General features: G+C 46.8%; 1 protein-coding gene across 9 annotated transcripts in view; it reads left to right on the top strand.

Annotated features, from left to right (window-relative positions):
* The window catches only part of LOC133134658 (neuronal cell adhesion molecule-like), an 84,383-nt gene that overhangs the window by 36,978 nt on the left and 25,820 nt on the right, over window positions 1–21,585 (top strand). For 7 of the 9 annotated variants that reach the window (XM_061250906.1, XM_061250904.1, XM_061250900.1 and 4 more), the window contains 6 exons: window positions 15,056–15,251; window positions 16,977–17,082; window positions 18,858–19,051; window positions 19,641–19,763; window positions 20,391–20,561; window positions 21,082–21,138. In XM_061250906.1, coding sequence (XP_061106890.1) covers window positions 15,158–15,251; window positions 16,977–17,082; window positions 18,858–19,051; window positions 19,641–19,763; window positions 20,391–20,561; window positions 21,082–21,138 — 745 coding nt within the window. In that variant the 5' untranslated portion in view covers window positions 15,056–15,157. The remainder of the gene's footprint in view (window positions 1–15,055; window positions 15,252–16,976; window positions 17,083–18,857; window positions 19,052–19,640; window positions 19,764–20,390; window positions 20,562–21,081; window positions 21,139–21,585) is intronic. The other 2 variants (XM_061250903.1, XM_061250901.1) reach the window with 1 other exon arrangement.

Genomic DNA, 21,585 nt, shown 5'->3' with positions numbered 1-21,585 from the left:
GATATGTCATTTATGTCATATTTCTGGCTTAATGTGTCTAAAAACACCATAGACCTCTGTAATACACACTTATGTGTAGAGGCAGATGTGGTCTGTGTGCCTGTCCCACTCTTGATGCAGAGCAGAGTGGTCAGTGGAGTGGCTGTCGGAGTGTGTGAGAGAGGAGAGTGGGGAATGTGGTGCTTTTTTTGGAATGCTTTTTTTCAACATTCTAAGTCAGTGTTCTAGAACTCCAATGAGTGGTGATTGTTACATCAGCACTAGAATGTTCTGTGAAGAACATTCCAATCACACGTGTGATCTCACACCATAGAGGGCTGTTGATGGCTAGCTTCATTCTGTGTTAATGACGTGATTACACAGAGAAAGGCTGTGAAGTTTCAGTGAATACGTGTTAGATTATGGTACTGCTTGCTAAGGTTTATTACCATCTGCAAACACTACCAGAGATATAATGTACAGAGATCTCACCATTACACAGGCATGGATTTCCAATTCAGAAAGGCCATCACTTCTGTTATTGAGCTGTGTGGTCATGCTCATGAAGGGGTCAGAGGAAGGTCAGGGTGTGTCGTGTGTAGTGCAGGGTCGATGGCTGGACCGGGGGATTGAACTTAAGATTTAGGACATCAGGACCGTCCTGTTCTCATGGTCACGTTTCTCCACCATGGGCCTATTAGTCAAGCCCAGTAACATTAGTAATGCTTATCTTATGTGCAGAAGAGTTACACGCGCATGCACACACACACAGAACCACAGACACACACACACACACGCTCACACGTGCCGGGTGTATATCATGAATGATCATAAATCCCTGTGGATGCTGGACTGTTTTGGTCTACTGAGACAGCCGTGATATGCTCTTCCTATCTGCAATAAGAGAAGACAAATCAAGTCAGTTTTATTTTTATCACACTTTATACAGAGAACTGCCACAAAGACACTGCTTCACTGAGAAATAGTTGGAGAACGGATTAAAAAAACAGGCCTGAACCCCCAAAAAGCAAGCAGTGAGGTAACACAGGTCACACAAGTAGGGATAAATAACTCACAGGAAGAAGAACACTCACAGAAGTGAATCATTTTGGGAAAAGTAGTCTCTCTCTTTTTGATGCTTTGTATTGAAGGATGCTGTTCTTCTGAACCTTCCCCTGAAGCTACCCGATATTCATAGGAATTTGAATAATGACATAATATGAACAATATATTTATGAAATATATGTTGTAAAAATATTCTATAACCATGTATTCATAATAAGCCTCAGTATATACTGTAATGGTAATAGTAATGTTATAAGCCACATACAGTATGTCTCTTGTTGACTTTGAATAGGTTGTTGTTCAAATAATGTTGATACATTTGCCTGCCTTGTATTTGAATAGCTCCAGCTCTCTGAGCTGTTTGGAGCCCTTTGCATACAGAGACCTGAGTCCAGCTCTCGCTCATGAATTGGACAGTCATCCCCCAAGCAAATCCTTCCCCAGCTCATTCAAATAGAGCCCTTTCTGCCAGCACACAGGCCAGTCTCCGTCCCCACAGTGGAGGAGCTACACAAATACGGCCCTTCATGTCATCTCCTCATTTTGCATCTGTGGGTTTAATAGAAACAAGATTAGGTTGACCGCGATTTTTCAGAAAGTTCAGTCCCGATGGTAGAATTCCTTTGGTTAAGACCTGACATTTTTATTTTTTTTGGGGGTGTGGGGGGGGGTGGGGGGGTGGGTAATATTCTCGTGGTCCATTCTGAATGTGTCAAGACAGTGAACAGAGTGTCAAGAAGATTAACTTGCTCGCCCCACCCAGCTCTAAGACAGTATTGTTTGGTGGCTTTTTGTTCTTGAAATGGAACGGCCTTTCCTTTCCCGGGCCGTGGAGGAGAACTAATGTCTGTTCACCTGCCGTGTGACTGGGGGCTGGAGGAGGGGCTGGAGCAGGGGCCTCACCTGAAGGATTACTGTGTGTGTCCTCATCTCATTGGTTGATTCTCGGGCCTTTAATTCAGTAATACTCAAGTTTTTGATTGGCTTTTGTCTGAATCTCAGGCCTTTGATTGGCTGATTGTCATGCCTTTTGGCTGATTCTCAGGCTTTTGATTGGATGATCCTTATGCTACCACGTTGCTCTACACCCCGTACTGCCGATAGTGCACACAAGCAAAAACAAACACACACACACGGACACACACGGACACACACACACACACACACACACACACACACGGACACACACACACACACACACACATCTGATTCTCACTTCAGCTGATTCAACCATGTTTTGTTTTGCCACCAATTTGTTTTGAAAGATGATACAGGTCACAGCTACTTGTTTGTTTGTCAACAAACGTATTCGTTATTTGCATCCAAAATCTGTCGGCCAGATATTATTGTGCAGCCCCTTTGCCTTGTTGTGTTTTTACCTACTTACGATGCATATATCTTAATCCCATCACAATGAACATATGCATTCACCATATGGACTAGAATAAACACAGTTTATATGCCTTCTGCATACTGCCAGGCTTGTGAAAGATATTAAACTAATTTATCTCATGTTAACCCCTCCAAGAGGCAAAGAATCTGCCTGTAAGATCATCATTTGGCCAGGGGGTCAGGGGGTCAGGGGTCAGGGGTCAGGGTCTCAGCTGATGGATGAAACTGTTTCAAAAGATGAAATTGGAGTGCCACATTCAGCTGGTCATGCTGGTCATAAGCTGGTCTAGCTGGGTATGAGCTGATCAAAACCTAGCTTGAGCTGTTTTTTTTCAGCAGAGAGTTCATCCATAGGACAGTGTTTTCTTTCTCTTTTCAAGTTATGGAATGAGCCACCACGATGACTGCATGTACTTCTGTTAGACCTCTCTCCGATCCCCCTGACGGTAAAACACAGCTTGAGATCTTGATTTCCTGTCTTGTCAACAGTAATGACTTCCTGTCTGAGTGTCTGTTATTCATCAGCATTGGATAATGATCAGTGACTCCTCATTGGGCGTAAAGTGACAGTGCAGCGGTTGCGCAAAATGTTTTTAAGGGTTGCAGTGAAAACCTACAGGACAGTAGATCAAAATTAACAGTGTTTGGCAGCTCTGCTCTAGCTGTTGAATGAGGTGTGCTTTGTTAGGATTGGAGTGAAATCCTACAGGACGGTAGATCTCCAGGAACAGGGTGTCACGTTTCAGGTCTGTCTTGCCTTGTTTTATGTTAATCATTTGTCTTAGTCACGTATTGTCTTATCATGTATTATGTTAGTCTAGGTTCGTCATGTTGTTTAGTTTATTTCTTGTTACGATTAATTGTCTTGTCATGTCTAGTTATGTTTTCATTACGATTATTTTACCTTGTTATGTGTGGTTATCGTCTTAGTTTGTTTAGTGTTATGTTTTGATTCATGTTTATTGTTACGCTAACTGGTCGTTGTTTAAACATACACTTTTACATGTCTTTCCGCAAACCGCAATGCTAGATCAGGATTGGGTAATACTAACATACTAATCATGTGTTCATGTTACCTTACGTTTCTCGTGCATGTCATTTACTCATTTACTAATGCTAGGGCAGGATAGGTTTATTACTAACGATGACTAATTACCTTGTTAAACTTGTCATCCATCGCACCTGTTTTCCATTCCCTTGCTGCTCTCTAACTAATTGTCTACATCTGTCTACACCCGCATTTATAGCCCAGTCGCACTTCTGTTCTTCGTGAAATTGTCTGCCTCTTGTCTGTCAAAGCAACTCTAGAGCATTATATCCCATTGATTTCACGTTTATGGTTTCGACTTCCGCAACGCCCTCGACTACGACCCTGCCTGCCGCCCGCCTGTACTTCTGCCCCGCTGACAGCTCTCCTGCTACCGGACCTCCCTGCACGTCTACCGACTACGAGTTTGCCTCTTCCCTCGGCACCGTGTTTTCGGATTATTTATTGTCTTATTGGCTGGATCTACGTGTATGGACTTTGCTTGTTTTGTCTACGCTCCTGGGATTTGTCCCGAATAAAGCCCTGACGGGACTTCATATTACGATTGTTTCTGAGTCGTGGGTTTTGGGTCCAACCCCCACGCACCCGTCTCACAGGGCTGGTTAATCCAGGGGGCCGAGGCCTCGGCTGCTGATATCCCACAATGCAGTGCGACGTCGTTTCACATTGTGAAGTCTGTCGCGGACGAGCAGCGGTTACTTTCTGACAGTGTTACGTGCTCATTCATGAAGAGTTTATGAAACTTATACATTAGTTAACAAATACCTGAACTAATGAAAAGCTAATTTAATGCTTAATTAATGCATTTGTACATTAGTTGATGCCGATTCGTGGCGCGTATTGTATGTGTGATGAGTAACAGAAGTCGCTTAGCGCTCCCCTCGCAGAGGGAATGGGATGATTTGATATACCTTCCATATGCGCGTCTGTATTGTCCGTGTCACTCGATAGCTGATATCTGCTTACTGGGAGACATGCCGTGCCCTTTAAGATGCGCTGTTCACATGGCTGTGCGGCCGTGTTCCGGAGCTCCCCAGACATGAATGCATAACCCGTGAACCCCGTCTCCGTGCGGCGCTGCCAGCCGCCGTGGTTAGGGGTAGGGCTAGCGCTACAATGGGCCTGTTGTGAGGTGGGGTCCCACACTCTCGGCCAGAAGGACCTCAGCATGCGCGTCCCTGTGGAGTGTTTTACACAATGCTGTCTGTCTTCTTTATTTCATAAACCCTTCATTATATTTAACTGGAGTGTATAAAAATGAAACGGTCATCTGACCCTTTTCGCCCTGAGATATGCTGTTGGGATATTTCGTTTTCCTCTGATATAAATGGAACCTTTCATAGCCCCCCTCTTGGGACACTGTTTCATGTTTTGATGGATGATCTGGTCATGTCTTGCTCAAAGAAGCGTGATTTTGGTGTCCTGAGGATCTTACAGCTGTGTCTACACGACCTTACTGTACCTGTTCAGTTCTGTGTCGTTTGATTGGCAGGTCCGTGTTATTCTGGAGAGACCTCAGAGGTTGGCGTGTTGCCGTGGTTACAGAGTGGTTCCTGGAAGTGCTGGCTATCCGCACTTGAACTTCATTCTTTAGTTCTAAAGAGACGCAAGACTTCAGCTCTTCAGCTGGAAAGTGCTGTGTGTGTGTGTGTGTGTGCGTGTGTGCGCGTGTGTGTAGGGGTATGAAAGGAGTTTGAGTGTACAGGGTGTACAGACTGAGAGTTTCTTTGCATATGTTTGTTCGTATTTGTATTTGTGTATGTGTGTTGACCAGCCTGTATGTGCTGGTATGAAAGGCTGCAGTGTGTGTGTGTGTGTGTGTGCGTGTATCTCTGCAGTGTGTGTGGTTGGAGGGTGTGTGTGTGTATCTCTGCAGTGTGTGTGTGTGTGTGTATGTGTGTGTATGTCTGCAGTGTGTGTGTGTGTGTGTGTATGTATGTATGTCTGCAGTGTGTGTGTGTATGTATGTCTGCAGTATGTGTGTGCGTATCTCTGCAGTGTGTATGTGTGTATCTCTGCAGTGTGTGTGTGTGTGTGTATGTCTGCAGTGTGTGTGGTTGGAGGGTGTGTGGTGCTCTGTCACAGTGTTTTTTAAGCGAGTGTCCCATACAGCTTCCTCCAGCCCTTTGTGGCGTGTTTGCGTATGCTAATGCAGAGCTCTGATCAGCCTGTGAATGGAGCTCCACACACACACACACACACACACACTGCAGACATACACACACACACACGCACACACACTCACACTGCTGTGTGAATGGACCTCCACACACACACACACACACACACTGCAGACATACACACACACACACACACACACTCACACTGCTGTGTGAATGGACCTCCACACACACACACACACACACACACTTCCCCCCTGTCCCTGCTCGAGGGCCCGCCTGCGTAGCGCTTTGTTCCCGCGCACCCCGCTCTGAGGTATCCGTGTTCATGCGCGGGCCCCATTGACTTCTGGGACAGCGCCCCCCTAATTCACTGCTTTAATGGGGCCGTGGGCATGCTCTCTGCACTGAGGGCCACGCTGGGCTGCTTGTGTTCCGTCCGTAATCTCGTTTTAATCACTTTTCCACCGGTATGGCTCTCCGGGACATTGCTTCGTGTGTCGGTGTTGTGGCAGTTCTCTATGACATCATTATTTTCTCTCTCTGGGTTTAAATCCGCTTGTGAAATGTGACACATTCCTCGCTGAGCTTCAGAGGCGGGTGTGCTCGGTTCTGTGTGAGGTGGGAGGATTTTAAAACGCAGAGATTTTAAAGCGTAGAGGAAGAGGGAAAGCACGACAGCAGTGGGGCAGTGCGCCGGGGGCGAAGGGGTCGTGACCAAACCGGGATCCCAGACGTCGCCGTCAGGGAGGATTTAAACGCGTCACGGCGACGGGCCCACGTCCGTGCTGCACAAGGCCTGTCTGCAGGGGGCCTGACTGCACAAGGACTGTCTGCAGGGGGCCTGACTGCACAAGGACTGTCTGCAGGGGGACTGACTGCACAAGGACTGTCTGCAGGGGGACTGACTGCACAAGGACTGTCTGCAGGGGGACTGACTGCAGGGGGCCTGACTGCACGAGGCCTGACTGCACGAGGCCTGACAGCAGGGGGCCTGACTGCAGGGGAACTGACTGCAGGGGGCCTGTCTAACAACAACCTGCTAGACCCCCATCAGTCTGGCTTCAGATCGGGCCACTCGACAGAGACTGCGCTCCTCTCCGTCAGTGAGTCACTTCATGCCGCACGAGCAGCCTCCCTCTCCTCTATCCTCATTCTTCTAGATCTCTCTGCTGCCTTCGACACTGTGGATCACTCCATCCTCCTGTCTGCCCTGTCAGCAACGGGCATCTGTGGCACAGCCCTGGACTGGATTGAGTCCTACCTCTCTGGTCGCTCCTTCCAGGTTGCCTGGGCTGGTTCGGTATCGACACCTCGGCCCCTCGCCACAGGGGTTCCCCAGGGCTCAGTCCTTGGCCCGCTTCTTTTTTCTCTCTACACTCGCTCCCTTGGCCCTGTGATCACTGCACATGGGCTATCCTACCACTGCTATGCGGACGATACCCAACTCTTCGTCTCGTTCCCGCCGTCTGATACGCAGGTTTCAGCCCGTATCTCTGCTTGCCTGAGGGACATCCAGAGCTGGATGGACAACCACCATCTAAAGCTCAACCCAGGTAAAACTGAAATGATATTCATCCCTGCTAATACCTCTCCCCATCTGGATCTCTCCATTTCTCTCGGGGATACCACACTCACGCCGTCACCCAGTGCAAGGAACCTCGGCGTGGTGATGGACAGCAGACTGTCCCTTTCCGAGAACATTGCGGCGGTGACCCGGTCTTGCAGGTTCTTCCTCTACAACATACGGAGAATCCGCCCCTTTCTCACCCCCTACTCGACCCAGCTCCTGGTCCAAGCGATGGTTCTGTCCCGCCTGGACTACTGCAATTCCCTCTTGGCTGGCCTCCCAGCGTCCGCCATCAGACCCCTCCAACTCATCCAGAATGCAGCAGCTCGTCTGGTCTTCAACCTTCCCAAATACTCACACGTCACCCCCCTGCTTACTTCCCTCCACTGGCTGCCTGTCATGGCTCGCATCAAATTCAAAACATTGGTGCTAGCCTTCCAAGCAGTTAAGGGGTCTTCCCCAGCTTATCTGCAAAAAATCATCTGACCCTACACCCCTGCCAGACCTCTTCGTTCAGCCTCCACAGGCCGCTTGGCACCTCCCCCTCTCAGAACCTCCACCTCACGCTCACGACTACTGTCTGTTCTGGCTCCACGGTGGTGGAACGAACTCCCCGTTGAGGTCAGAACTATAGAATCTCTCCCCACCTTCAAGCGCAAGCTGAAGACGCACCTCTTCAAGCAGCACCTCTCCCCATCCCTCCCTACCTCCCTGTGAACCTTAATTGTTGTCTCTGTGACTTGCTTTGTGTATCGGTATTTTTAGTTGGCTAGGTAAGCAGTGTTTGGATAGTTAACTTTGGTGACTTTTGCTCTGTTTGTTTGTTTGTTTGTTTGTTCAAAAAAAAAAAAAAAAAAAAAGAAATGGCCCTTGTCCTTATCTTTGTTGTACAGGTAGCAGTTGAAATTGTACTTACCTCTAGGGTCTTTCAGCGAACTTATCCCTGGTTATGGGTATGCACTTTGTTGTATGTCGCTCTGGATAAGAGCGTCTGCCAAATGCCAATAATGTAATGTAATGTAATGTCTGCAGGGGGCCTGACTGCAGGGGGACTGACTGCAGGGGGCCTGACTGCACGAGGCCTGACTGCAGGGGGACTGTCTGCAGGGGGACTGTCTGCACGAGGCCTGACTGCAGGGGGACTGACTGCAGGGGGCCTGACTGCAGGGGGACTGACTGCAGGGGGCCTGACTGCAGGGGGCCTGACTGCAGGGGGACTGTCTGCAGGGGGCCTGACTGCAGGGGGACTGTCTGCAGGGTGCCTGACTGCACGAGGCCTGACTGCAGGGGGACTGTCTGCAGGGGGCCTGACTGCAGGGGGCCTGACTGCAGGGGGCCTGACTGCAGGGGGCCTGACTGCACGAGGCCTGACTGCAGGGGGCCTGACTGCACGAGGCCTGACTGCAGGGGGCCTGACTGCAGGGGGCCTGACTGCAGGGGGCCTGACTGCAGGGGGCCTGACTGCAGGGGGACTGTACCGCCACTTTCAGATCCGCTGTTTCTACAAAAGCTGGCGCTCATTTATCTGATATCATCAGAGTTCCTCTGCAGAATTGGCCTTTATCTTCATTCATTTTCATTCAGGGAATTTTGCTTTGAGGCCAGTGTACGGACATGTCGATTCTCATCTGCGATTGGCGATAATTTGTATCATATATCATATATTAGATCATTTTTTATTGTGTATCATATATTGCCAATGTATTGGGAAGTGCTGAAATGCCTTGATTATAATGTCTGATCTTTATAATATTTTAGATTTCGGTGTATTCCAGTATAATCCATTTCTACATTGAAAAGTGGTTCCACTGCAGCCTTTCCCATTTAATAATACTACTATTCATAATTTAATAAATAATAAATACATAAAAACTGAGAAATGGTTAATGGCTTTCAGTCTAACAGCAATACAAACAAATCGTTTGCTGGTGGTCATGTGATATGCCTCTGGAGGGTGACTGTGGGGTACGTAACGAGACCAACACAAACACTTCAGGCTTGCATTCCGGATTATCACGGGATAGACGGATGGCTTGTGTTTTTGTCTTTTGCTTTTGTAGTTCTGTAGCTGGTACATGCAATCCCTCTTTGCCGTGAATACTAACGAGCCCCTCTGTAAGGTCTCTGCGCTGATTAGCGTTTAGCGGACAGTGGAAAAGAGCTTTAGAGTCAGGATCCCTGCTCTACTGAAGAGCACCAGCACAGACAACAAGCCCTTCTGAGTACAGGGAACGTATGCATCTCAGCTTTTCTACCAGCACTTAAGAGTCTTATTGTCATAAAAGCAGTTTATTTCAGGCCTGTCAGGTCCTTGAATTCAATATTAATTCCTGGCCTCCAAGAGAATTTATGAGTGTTTTTGTGAACAACAAGGAGAGCTGGGCGGAATATGAGCAGAGTCACTCCATCACTCCTTAAAGTGCGGGTCGGTTTTCTCTTTATGCTGTATTACACTGTCTCTGTATCACACACACATATCATTACACTGTCTCTGTGTTCATTCAGCTGAGTCCTGATTGAGCTTCTTCACCTTGTGAAAGGGGAAAATGTGGCAGAGAATAATTTTCCAATTTCTTTATACTTCTTAACTCCCTCCATGAACATGGAAAGCATCCATTGAGAAAGTACTGTGTTCACCCAACTACCTGCTGTTTCAATACTTGAGCTGGTCAAACCGTGTCAAGCTGGGAGCTGGTCTGAACCTGTTCTGTACTGGTCAACCTGCTAAACCACGTTGAGCTGGGAGCCTGTGTAAACTTGTCAACCAGCTTACCAGCTGTTTGAAAACCTTGCTTGAGCTGTGTTCTTCAGCGGGGGCAGCGCGTGGATGTTGACTGAACGTGTGGACCGAACGCGGGCCTGTTTAAGTGCTCCCCTTGTTTGTTGACGGAGCAGTGCACTACGACACAGAGAGCAGACAGCCCCTTATGGGGCACGCTGGTGGGTAACATAAGGCTCTGTGTCCCACCGTATGCACGGAGGAGCGCCCAGCCTGTCCCAGTGCCCTGCCTCCCATTCACCACTCACCCCTCATTCTTATGCTAAACACCCTGTCGTGTGCCCTCCTGCCCAATTATGATCATCCATACGGGATTATGAGAAACGCATGCCGCCACCTGATTGGTGGAATGCTGTTGTGACGTCACAGGCACTCTTTAGTTCCCCTTTTGTCTTATATCTCCTTCAGCTCAGAATCCAACACCTTTACCCTGCACTTATATTACATATATCATATTCTGTACCCTGTGCGTGTGTGCCAATACCCTACACTGGTATTATATAGGTCATATGCAGTATACATTGTGAAGTGATTTATTTTGTTGAATATATATGTAGTGAAGTTATACGTTTAATCCCCCCCGGATCCTGTACTGGGACAGGGTTGTTTGAGGATGGGGAGCTGGACACTGTCCCAGTGCGGGACTGGGGGTGGAGCTCTGCACCCCTGTCGCCGTTCGGGTCCTGAGAGCTGGAATAGGGCCTGCAGAGGGGGTCCCGGGAACGCTGGTGCCCCTGGCCCGATCCCCAAAAAACACAGAGCTGAATGAGCTGCTCTCTGCCTGTAGAAGGACTTCCTCTCAGTTCTGGGTTTTTCTCTGATATTTCTCTGACACCTGAGCACACCTGTATGGCGTTCTTTCTCGGAGCTGGGAAGCTGATCGGACCGGATACAGTTCACCTCCTGTCATGATCCTGCTCTCTGTGTGACAACTACACCCTCACTCCTGGGTCCAGTGTCTCCGCCCAAATGTGTTTGAAAGAATGCAAAGTTGTATCCTAAAAAACAAATTTACTGTAAGCAAGGGCATTCCGATGTGCTCGTGAATGAACAAAAGTCACCTCTTTATTTCCAAGTGAAATTTAAAGACAGGTGCTGACTTAATGTCTGAGCAGCATTTCATGTTGAAATATTTATTTTTTTCAGAATAAAGATCTATTTTCTAATCTGCCGTGCCAATCAGCACTGGGTTTAGTTCTCCAGACACTGTCTGTGCCTTTAGAAATTTGTCTGCTTGTGCCGTATCGACTCTGTCTGTGAAGTCTAGACATAAAAGTTCTGCTCTGGTGTGCTCTCTGCTGAAGTGAGCTTTTACAGCTGAGCATTCTAATGCTGATGTCACAATCGCTGGTGGGGACTGAGAGCGATGGAGTTCTAGAACACGGACTTGGAATAGAAATAGTTGAAAAGTCCGCTGTCCATTGTCAGAGTCTGGTACCCAGAGCTACAGACCACATACTGAGGAGAATCTCCCCCAATTTAACAAACCATACATCACCCGGCCGAAAGGCATATTTACTTTCAGTCTGAGGTGGATATTGAAAGGCTGTGAACGTTTAATCAGACCGTGACTAAGTAGTGTCGGGCAAACAGAACCAAATGAGTTACACCTAGAAAATTCAATTTAACAAATCTGAGGATTTACAGTACAGTATGTATTTCTTACTTTGTAGAATAATATCATGCATTTTGGAATTGATGATAAAGGATTCATATGTATCTCAGTGTTTGGACACCTCAAACTTCACATTTTTGTAGTTCCTGACCATGGATGGTTTTTATTTACTGTTAAAAGAATAGGTTCCTCATTGTACCATAGTGGGGATTTAGAATGACTGTTGGGCAGCAGTAAGTTGCACGTGTGGATGAAGGTTCTCAGGTTCTCAGGATCTTGTGGGTGTTCTTGCCAGCGTTTCCTCTTCGACCGTGCAGAAGAGAGCCTGAAGGCACTGCAGGGAAGTACACCAGATTATTCTGTGCTATTGTTTTCACCTTTAACCCAAAACCGCAGTGTCACCTGAATGGAACAACACCTTAACACCTCAACGCCTTACTGATCTCTCGGCTTTGCCCTGGGGCTGTTCCCACAGACAGGCTCTCTCTCAACACCTCGCTCTGACACAGAGACGCAGAAGGTCTAGTACCAAAGACAAAGAGTTCAAATTGCTTATTGTCGGATCGAAATTCAAGGTGATTGCTTCTTCCTGTTTTCTGTACCTGGGAGGGGGGGCTTCCTGCAGCAATGACCCCCCCCCCCCCCCCCCCCGCCCGGTTACTGTGCGGACAGACAGGCTCACGTTCCCCCACCGTTCCCGAGCGTGGAGGTGCAGTGTCGTGTTTAGGGTGCTGGGCGTGTGCGTCAGAGGCTGCAGGTTTAAATCCCAGGAGGAGGGATGATGATGTAACTTTAAACAAGATGCTAAACTTAAAAGTTAAAATTAAAGTTCTTAATTCAGTCTCCTCCAGAAAGTGAGCGTTTCTGTATTATATGAAGACATTGCAGGCAGTGGTTGTACTTGGCAGATGGAAGCAGAAGGAGAAAGCGTTGATGATTATGTTATAAAAATGTCTGGCTTATTAGCAAGGCCAATTGTCTGCTGCTGTCTAATTGGCATACTTATGTTTCCATAACACATCTGCCCCTCCCTGGTTTTTATTCAGGACAAATTTCTATTCTACAGACTGAGCCCTCCTGCCCTCCTGTCAATCACGGGCCTGTGCTGTCAGGATATTTAATCTCTCTTTCAGTGAAAGCCTCTTCACTTCCTTTTTTATAATGACTCCGTCTTGTTGCCTGGAAACAAAGGGACCCTTTATCTTCTGACGTGTGATTGGCAGTTTCATTTTCACACGGATGTCAGCTCCATCTTCCAGACTTCCAGAAGACTTCCAGTTTTTGCCAGGCAGAATAGCTTCCAGAGCAGTGAGGTTATTTGTGTCTGATTTGTATTACTTATGTAGTATTAGAGTGTGAGTGGTGCTTTTGCTGTTGATGATTGCTACAGTACACACTACAACCATATTTATCACATGGCAATGACACAATTATTCAAAAAGCACAACATACTTTTTTGCACTGCAGAGGAAAATTTATTTAAAGGCCTCAATCCTGATTACAAACATTTCATTTTTATTTAGATCTGTAAGATGTGGATTACACGCCTAATGGTTAAATGCAAATATGTCCTTGAATTTCTTCGCAGCCAGTTTAGCCAGTAAGTTTCTGTGATTGCTGAACTCAATAGTCTGGAGGGATGGAGAGTGCCAGTATTTCTTATCCAAAGTTAAGGACAAATATTGATTGAATACAGCTCTCAGTCATAGAGCTCACTGTCTCTAGGAATCAGGCGAGAGCCATTCAGCTGTCGAGTTCCAGGTGGAACAGTACCTGTGTGACCTCACAATGGATCGGGTTCCAGGGCCCTGAACTGTACCTCTGCGACCTCACAATGGGTAGCGTTCCTGGCCCTGATCTGTACTGTACCTCAGTGACCTCACAAAGGATCGTGTTCCAGGCCCTGATCTCTCCCCAAGGTTCCGAGAGGCTCACCTTATTTAGCCTGTGTTGAGTCCGGCCCTGTCACTCCGATAAGTTCTGGCCTCATAAATTATGCAGACTGAAAGCACATTTAGCTGACATATCCGGCACCTTCACATCCCATAACAATATGGACTGAGTCATCATGATGGCTTTGCTCTGTGCAGTATAGAGATAGTGATTATTTTTTCCACTTTATCCTATTGTGGAATTGGGAATAGTCCACACACCATTATTACTGTGGCAAAAATAAGTAAATGTATAAAACAGTTATGATAAAAATAAATATAAATTGTGTGGTGAATCATTTTTCACTTTTTGCAAATACTTTATTTGGATATGGTGTTTTCTTCTTTTTCTTCTACAAATCACAGTCATATGCCAGCGTATGAATTTCCATCATTTTTATTGCATTATTTATTTTGGAAGTTTATGTAAATGTATTTTTGTGGCACACATCTTGCACTGAATTGTTATTGTTATTGCCGGCTCTGGCCATGGTAAATTCACCGTTTTGTGTGTCTGATTGTCATATGTCATATTATGGCCATAAAACCCCATCCTCATGGATCAGTGATATGAGTTTCTAATAAACAGCATCAGCTTTCATGATGCTATCCATTGCTGTCTTGGTTCCCAAGGAAACAAACTTTTCCTCAGCATGATTAACTGCTGCTGAGAATGCTGAAGGATTGTGGGAGTTTCCTGTTCCCTGCTGTGTAGACCTGGGTTCTGTCTTTACCTCCCCCACCCCCCCCCTCTCTCTCTCTCTCTCCCTCCCTCCCTCCCTCTCTCTCTCTCCCTCTTTCTCCCTCCCTCTCTCTCCCTCTCTCTCTCCCTCCCTCTCTCTCTCCCTCTCTCTCTCCCTCTCCCTCCCTCTCTCTTGCTCTCTCTCTCTCTCTCTCTCCCTCTTTCTCCCTCCCTCTCTCTCCCTCTCTCTCTCCCTCCCTCTCTCTCTCTCCCTCTCTCTCTCCCTCTCTCTCTCCCTCTCCCTCCCTCTCTCTTGCTCTCTCTCTCTCTCTCTCTCTCTCTCTCTCTCTCTCTTTGTGTGTGTTATTTAAGATCATTTCTTGTTTTTCGTTTTGCACAGGTTGTTCTTGTTTTCCGTTCAAGAGCTGGCCGTTCTAAATTGATAATAAAGTTTTGTTAAAGCTCAAACTCTATCTCTCTCTCTTTCACTCCCTTTCTCTCTCCTTATTTCTCCCGCTGTTTGATGCACTCACAGTTATAATTATTAATAACACTGTTATAATCTGCTTGTGATTGATCTGTGGGACACAGATACATCCTGATCGATGTAGTAAAAGTCTCTCTCTGTCCCTCTCTCTCTCTCTGTCCCTCTCTCTCTATCTCACTGTCTCTTTCCTTCTTTCTCTCTCTCTGATGTGCTCACTGTTATAACTCAAATGTGTCTTGCTGTTGATTGATCTGTGGGCTGCAGTTTTATCCCGATCGATGTAGTAAAAGTATCTCTCCCTCCCTCCCTCCCTCTCTCCTTCCCTCCTTCTCTCTACCACACCCTCTCTCTCTCTCTCTCTCCCTCTCCCTCTCTCTCCCCCCCCAGCTGTCAGAGGGGCGTGGTGGATGTGCTGCAGGTTCGAGCAGCTGTCCTGACTGAGGAGAGGGTCGTTTCCGTGAGGAGGGTCGCCGTGGTAACGGTTCAGCCATGAGCAGGACGAGGTCATGTGAGCTGTGTGCGGGGGCGGTGCTCGTGCTGGTCCTGGGTCATGTGATCTCAGCGCTGGAGGTGCCTCTCGACCGTGAGTTACCAAACAGGAAGTGACATCACTGCAGCGTTCTCTGCTCTTAATGACGGCAACTTCAGCTGTGTACCACACTGCAACACCTAACTAGTCCCATCAACATTCGTTCTTAACCTTAACCTCTTCCACAAACACAGTTTGGATAGCTCGACAAGATTATCTTGCCAAATTACACTTGTAAGAAGAACACTTACTTGTTTATTTGTGAGTTACTTAAGTCAGGGGCAGGTCTGAGGATCCGTGATGAAAACCATGGTTTTAGTTGAAATACAAACACTGAGGCCAGGATCCTGACTCCAGGCATTTCATACGGGATAAAACCGTCTGCACATCAAAATATGAAAACCAGGATAGAACCATGGCTTTATTTACAAAATTAAGCATTAATATGTATTATTTTAACAACGACTGTGTTTCTGCAACAGCTTGTCCTAACCAGGACACATTGCTTAGCCTGTATTGTACAGTGTACATTCACAGATGGATATGTTGTGTTGTAGACAAATTAAGGTTAAGCAGCTTATTCAAGAGGGTAGTAGCCATGCCAACCCCCGCACCCCCCCCCAACCCCATTTGGGGGTTTCATTTTTAGCCCACTTTTTTAACCTCTTCCCATTTCGTGAGATAACGGTCCAAGTCACAGAAAAACTTGTTGTTGCTTATGAACACCCCTTGAGGGTCCTGAGTGTACGTGTGGAATATGTATTAGGAATAAAAACACAAATGAGCGTTTAAATGAGCGTTTTCTTTTGAACTTTGCTCACATTCCTGACAAACTAATTCTGTACACAGATGTTCACCCACAATTCGTATTCTTTTTTTAACTTGAACAACAGAAGTGAAGAATGTTTTTAATGCCATTCCTACATCATCCCTTGTGAGAAATAGATCACTGTTCAGGTGTTCTGGGAGCGTAGCCATGTTCCCCCGACACATCCATGCTCCGTACGGTCGTTAGGCGAAGCCCACTCCACGTGTGGCTGTGGTATTCTCAGCACTAACGTCCTTTCTCTTTATCGTGTTCTGCCTGCACTGATTCATTGGGCCCAAACAGTTCTGGAAGGATGTAAGTTGGTTTAAAATGGCTGTGGATGCAGTGTGCTTTAAAAGGCTTGCACAATCTGCGTTGGTGTTTTTTTTCTTGGTTTGTTTTTGGTTAGTTTTTTCATGCACAGTGTCTGTGTGGACTTATATTTGCATGTATTTTGGTTATTACTTGTTTGCATTTCGTCGTCTGCTTGTGTATTTATTTGGAGGATTTCCTTATGAAAACACGGCTACTCTTGCTGTGGAGAGTCGCTGTCTTTGCCCTTCTGTGAACAGTGACGTATTTTAGGACAGCGTCAAACAAAAAGAAAGCAATGTACAGATAATCTTAGATTCCACTGCCTGTTCTCTGGTTTCCTGTCACGATGCATGCGCTGGGTTTCTGTTGCCAAATGTGCAGATAAACTGTTCCACTGCATGGAATCTTCTTGTGCCTTACCGTAGATAATATAATCTTTTTTAATTGTTATGTATTCATATTGTATGTGTTTAAAAGCTAGCTCTCGTTAGCTGTAGCATCAGCCCGATCCGTAGTGTAGCTGCATGGTATCGTGTGGTGGAGTAGATAGTGGTGAATGCATTGTTATTATATCTACACATGTTGATTAGTTTGCATTGTCTGTTGTAAATGTGTGTCCGAATCTGACACCCCTCCCCCTCCCCCTCCCCTTTTAGTACCGCAGCCACCCACTATAACTTACCAGTCGCCGAAAGATTACATCATCGACCCGCGAGAAAACATCGTCATCCACTGTGAGGCAAAAGGGAAGCCCCATCCTAGGTACGGTGTGTGTGTGTGTGTGTGTGTGTGTGTGTGTGTGACATTGTGCTGTCGTAACAGGGCCGTCCCAGGTAGAGTGTGTGTGAGTGTGTCATTGTGAGAGAGTGAGTGTGTCCCTTCATCTGGGAGTCTGGCCGACCAGTGGCACCATGTGCCTGGTAGAGAGGAGAACCAGGGCTGGGTTTGAGAGCTGGGTTTGGATTTGAGAGCTGGGTTTGGATTTGAGAGCTGGGTTTGGATTTGAGAGCTGGGTTGATGAGTCCTTGTGTGTGGCCTGTTAGCGTTAGCGTTAGCTCGCAGTGCAGTGCTCGTGCCTGTAATGTAACGGTTTGTTTTTACAACTCTGTGGTAAACGCATGTAAACAACCATGTGCAGTAAAGTGGTGTGGTGAACCACCTTGACCAATGGGAGACAGAAGCGTTTAGACAAATCTGTGGTCCAGCGGCCTTCTGACGGTGAATAACATAACATAGCATAGAACTTAACATAATGACCAGAACAGGCCATTCAGCCCAGCAATGCTCACCTTCCTCTTCCACGAAAGTGTACCTACTGCTTAGTTTGCCTAAAAGCTAGATTTACAATCTACATGAGTACACAGGTGTGATGAGTGCGCTACAAATTAAACCCAAATTTATCCCCACTCTCAGCTGTCAGGGCCCAACACACTTCCGGCTGCCCTTGGCTTCCGCCCATGAACTCTGATTTCACTAATTAGTTCTGTGCTAATTAGGAAACCCAGGTGACAGGAATAAAATAGAGGACTTTCACTTTGTGAAGAGTGGAGTTTCTGCCACCTCCTGTGGTACCCTCCCCCCCGACCCAAGACCAGGGAACAGCCAGCTGAATAGAACACTTGCTTGGGTCAGTCTGGCCCTTAAAACACAGGCCATTCAGGAAGGACCCAACACTGCTCTAGGAGTGGAACACAGTGTTAATGCCAACAGCACACGTCCCAGAACACGTCACAGAACACGTCACAGGACACATCACAGAACACGTCACAGGACACATCACAGGACACGTTACGAGTGTGCGACAATAGCAGAGAGATGCAGAGTGCATTTTATGAAACAGTGAAAAATGTGAGACCAGCACTTCTGCAGTGATAAATCACAGTGTGCTCTTAGGAACTGCTTTATGTGGTGTTCATACAGGCATTATGTAATGTGTCGATATGGAGCTGTATAAAACATAGGGCTTCTGTTCTGTCTTAAAGCTGTAAACTTTATTTATAATGCTGAGTGAAGGGTAGAACGGCAGTGTTTGTCCAGGAACGAGAGAAAGGAAGGAGTCTGCGTGCTCACAGAGATCAGTGTGTGTGTGTGTGTGTGTGTGTGTGTGTGTGTGTGTGTGCACGTGCACGTGTGTGTGTGTGTGTGTGTGCTAATCCCCTGCACAGCTGACTTGGTTTTGTTTATTTTTCCATGCATAGTGTGTTTGTGGGCTAGACTGTTGTTATATTTTCATTTTTTCTTATTTCGCATTATTTGCATGTTGGGTCTGTGCTTTGCTTTTGGACACTGATGTTTAGGTGTCAGGTGACTTATTGAATTACTAAGGAACTGCCAAACAGTTTAATTTCATAAGCCTGCTCCTGCTTTTAAATCATTATTTTTATTTATGTGTTTATTTATTGTTTCTAGCTTATGTATGGTTTATGGCGTCTTCATGAGGCTTCGTAGATGCTTCATAAGTCATTCCTGAGCAGCGCTGTGTTTGCGGTGCGACCTGCTTCATGAATGACGTTGACTCGACATGTTGACCGCTGCAGCTTCTCCTGGACCAGAAACGGAACGCACTTCAACATCGACAAGGTCCCCCGCGTCAGCATGAAGGCGGATTCGGGGACGCTGGTCATCGACATCAGCCGGGAGAGGGCGGAGGTGTTCGAGGGCGTGTACCAGTGCATCGCCCGCAACGAGCACGGGACGGCCGTGTCCAACGGCATCGTGATCCGCCAGTCCCGTAAGAGCGCCCGCGGCTGGCCCGCGCCGTTACTGCGCCCTTATTCACAGACCGACACCGTGTGTGGGACCTACACTTATGCATATACACACACGTTATATATGTTTTTAATATCTGTAAAGCACTTTTACCTTGGAAATGTGTTAAATACAGTACACAGTACATTTAAATGAAATACAATCTAAACAAATTAAATTAAATCTGTTTCCTATGACGTCTTCTATAATGAATAAACTCAATTACTGTATATGTGTGTTTCACCAGTGAAACCTGTAGTTGCTGATCGCTGTTGATCTCATAATAGCCGGGATTCACTGGACACACTGACTTTGACGTATGAATAAATTCAGGTGTTCATTCTTCTCCTCACGAAGACACCTGCTGTCGTCTGGCTGCCGAAGGCCCTGTTCACGCTTTCAGTTTAAATGTCAGTCAAAGAAAACAATGTTTATCGACTCCAGCCCATTTATAAATCGATGTGCATCTGCGTGTTTGTGTCCGCCCCGTTTTGTGGGCTGAAGTTTGCTGAGTGAGAGCAGGCGGAACCGAGACCCTGACTTTACCCCAGACTTCTGCTCGCTCCCCTCAGGCTCCCCCTTGTGGTCGAAAGAGAGAAATGACCCGATCGTCGTGCAGGAGGGCGTGTCCCTGGTGCTGCAGTGCAGGCCCCCTGCCGGCCTCCCTCCACCAATCATATTCTGGATGGACAACGGTGAGTCTGGCTCACAGGACAACCCCTGGGCCGTCGCTGTGCATTGTGGGATACCTGCAGGCCCGTACGGTCCGTAATGTTTGCAGATGTGTGTGGAAGACGGCTTCATCCTGCCCTGCAGGGCTGCTGCTGCTGTATTGTGTTTGGTTGTTTCGACCAGCTGGGTCTTTGAAAGGGGCCGTTTGTTCTTATTATCGATGAGTAGATGTTTCTTTTAAAGTTGTCGCTGTAATCTTTTAATTGTTCTCGGATATGCCATCCTTTTTTTTGTGAGATAAGACATTTTATTCCTCTGATAAATATCGGCATTACACCTTTAGATGAAGTATTTGATGCAGGTCTGTTCTGAACTGAAGGGGAGGTGAAACTGTGGCTCTGGTTTTTTTGCTTTTGACCTTCGATCAGATATTGGCCTGCAACCAAAACATTCGTACAAATTTGTAATGTTCACTTTTTAAACGGCTACTAGCACTAAGGCTGGGAACCTTCAGCTGCAGATTTAAATACTCATCCCTGTCTGTGGAATTACTCTGCACGTGATACGACACAGTGGAGGTACGTGAACCCTCGCTGTGGGACTTGGCCTCTTAAAAACGGACCTGCCTTCCTCTCCCTGTCCTCCTCCAGACTTCCAGAGGCTTCCCCAGAGCAAGCGCGTGTCCCAGGCCCTGAACGGGGACCTGTACTTCTCCAACGTGCTGACGGAGGACACGCGCAACGACTACATCTGCTACGCCCGCTTCCCCCACACGCAGACCATCCAGCAGAAGCAGCCCATCACCGTCAAGGTCCTCAACAGTAAGTGGGTCTCGCGGGCGCTACGCCACGCTACGCCGCGCTACGCCACGCTACGCCATGCTACGCCACGCTACGCCACGCGGCCGCCATTTTGAATTGTCTCTGGAGCGGCCTGCTGCGTCAGCGGCGAGGCTGGAGAAGGGAGGCTTTGTCACGGACCTCCCGGAGGGAGGTGGAAAGTGCTGAGCCAGCCGCGCGGCCGGGCGATTATTCTGCGTCTTTGTTTTTTTTTTTGTCTGAGTATGAGCACGTTTGTTGCGTCACTTGGCTCTCTAGAACAAGGGGCCTACTGAATCTGTGTCACGCACAGTCAGCCACATCGCCCCCTGACTCCGCGGATGCTGTGCCAAATCACATCTGTGGTTTCGTTTTATTTTCCAACACATTTTCTTGACGTAATTTGCTTTATATTTATGTTTTTTTTTTTTATACATGAATTATTTATGAATCCTATTGTTTACAGCCATCGCATGTGTGTGAGATTGTTGGTAGCATGTTTATGATTTCTTTTGTGTTACAGTGGATGCAATCAATGAGACAATGGCAGCTTTATTGAATGACACTGGTTTTTTTGGTGGTGAGTGCTGGTGCCAACTAGTGAATGCTGCCCAACTTAACAGAGCAGTCCGCCCCACTAACATTTACCCTCCAAAGACTAACGTGACCTCATCTCTGAACAGAACTAATGACTTCTCCTTTTCAACCTCCCTTAACTTTCCCTCGTCTGTGTGACGACCTGCATTAATGTACTAAGATGGTTTCCTTTCCTTGTTTTTTAACACAAAACACAAATTTATAAATGAAAAAGGACATTCACGTGGGAAATGGAGGCATTTATTTTGTGCAGTTTTTCAACCCACATATTCGCACACAGTGAAAGTATGTCAAAATAAAATGAACAAATAGTAGAAACACAATGCATGATTTATGGTCCCACTTCAAAAATAGATTTTTTAAATATTCTCTTTGTGCTACTTACCTGCATACATAACAGACAAATAGATTAAATATATGTTATATTTAT

Source organism: Conger conger, chromosome 8 (assembly GCF_963514075.1).
Source record: "Conger conger chromosome 8, fConCon1.1, whole genome shotgun sequence".
Taxonomy (NCBI): Eukaryota; Metazoa; Chordata; class Actinopteri; order Anguilliformes; family Congridae; genus Conger; species Conger conger.
This window is presented reverse-complemented; position numbering and strand designations above follow the sequence as displayed.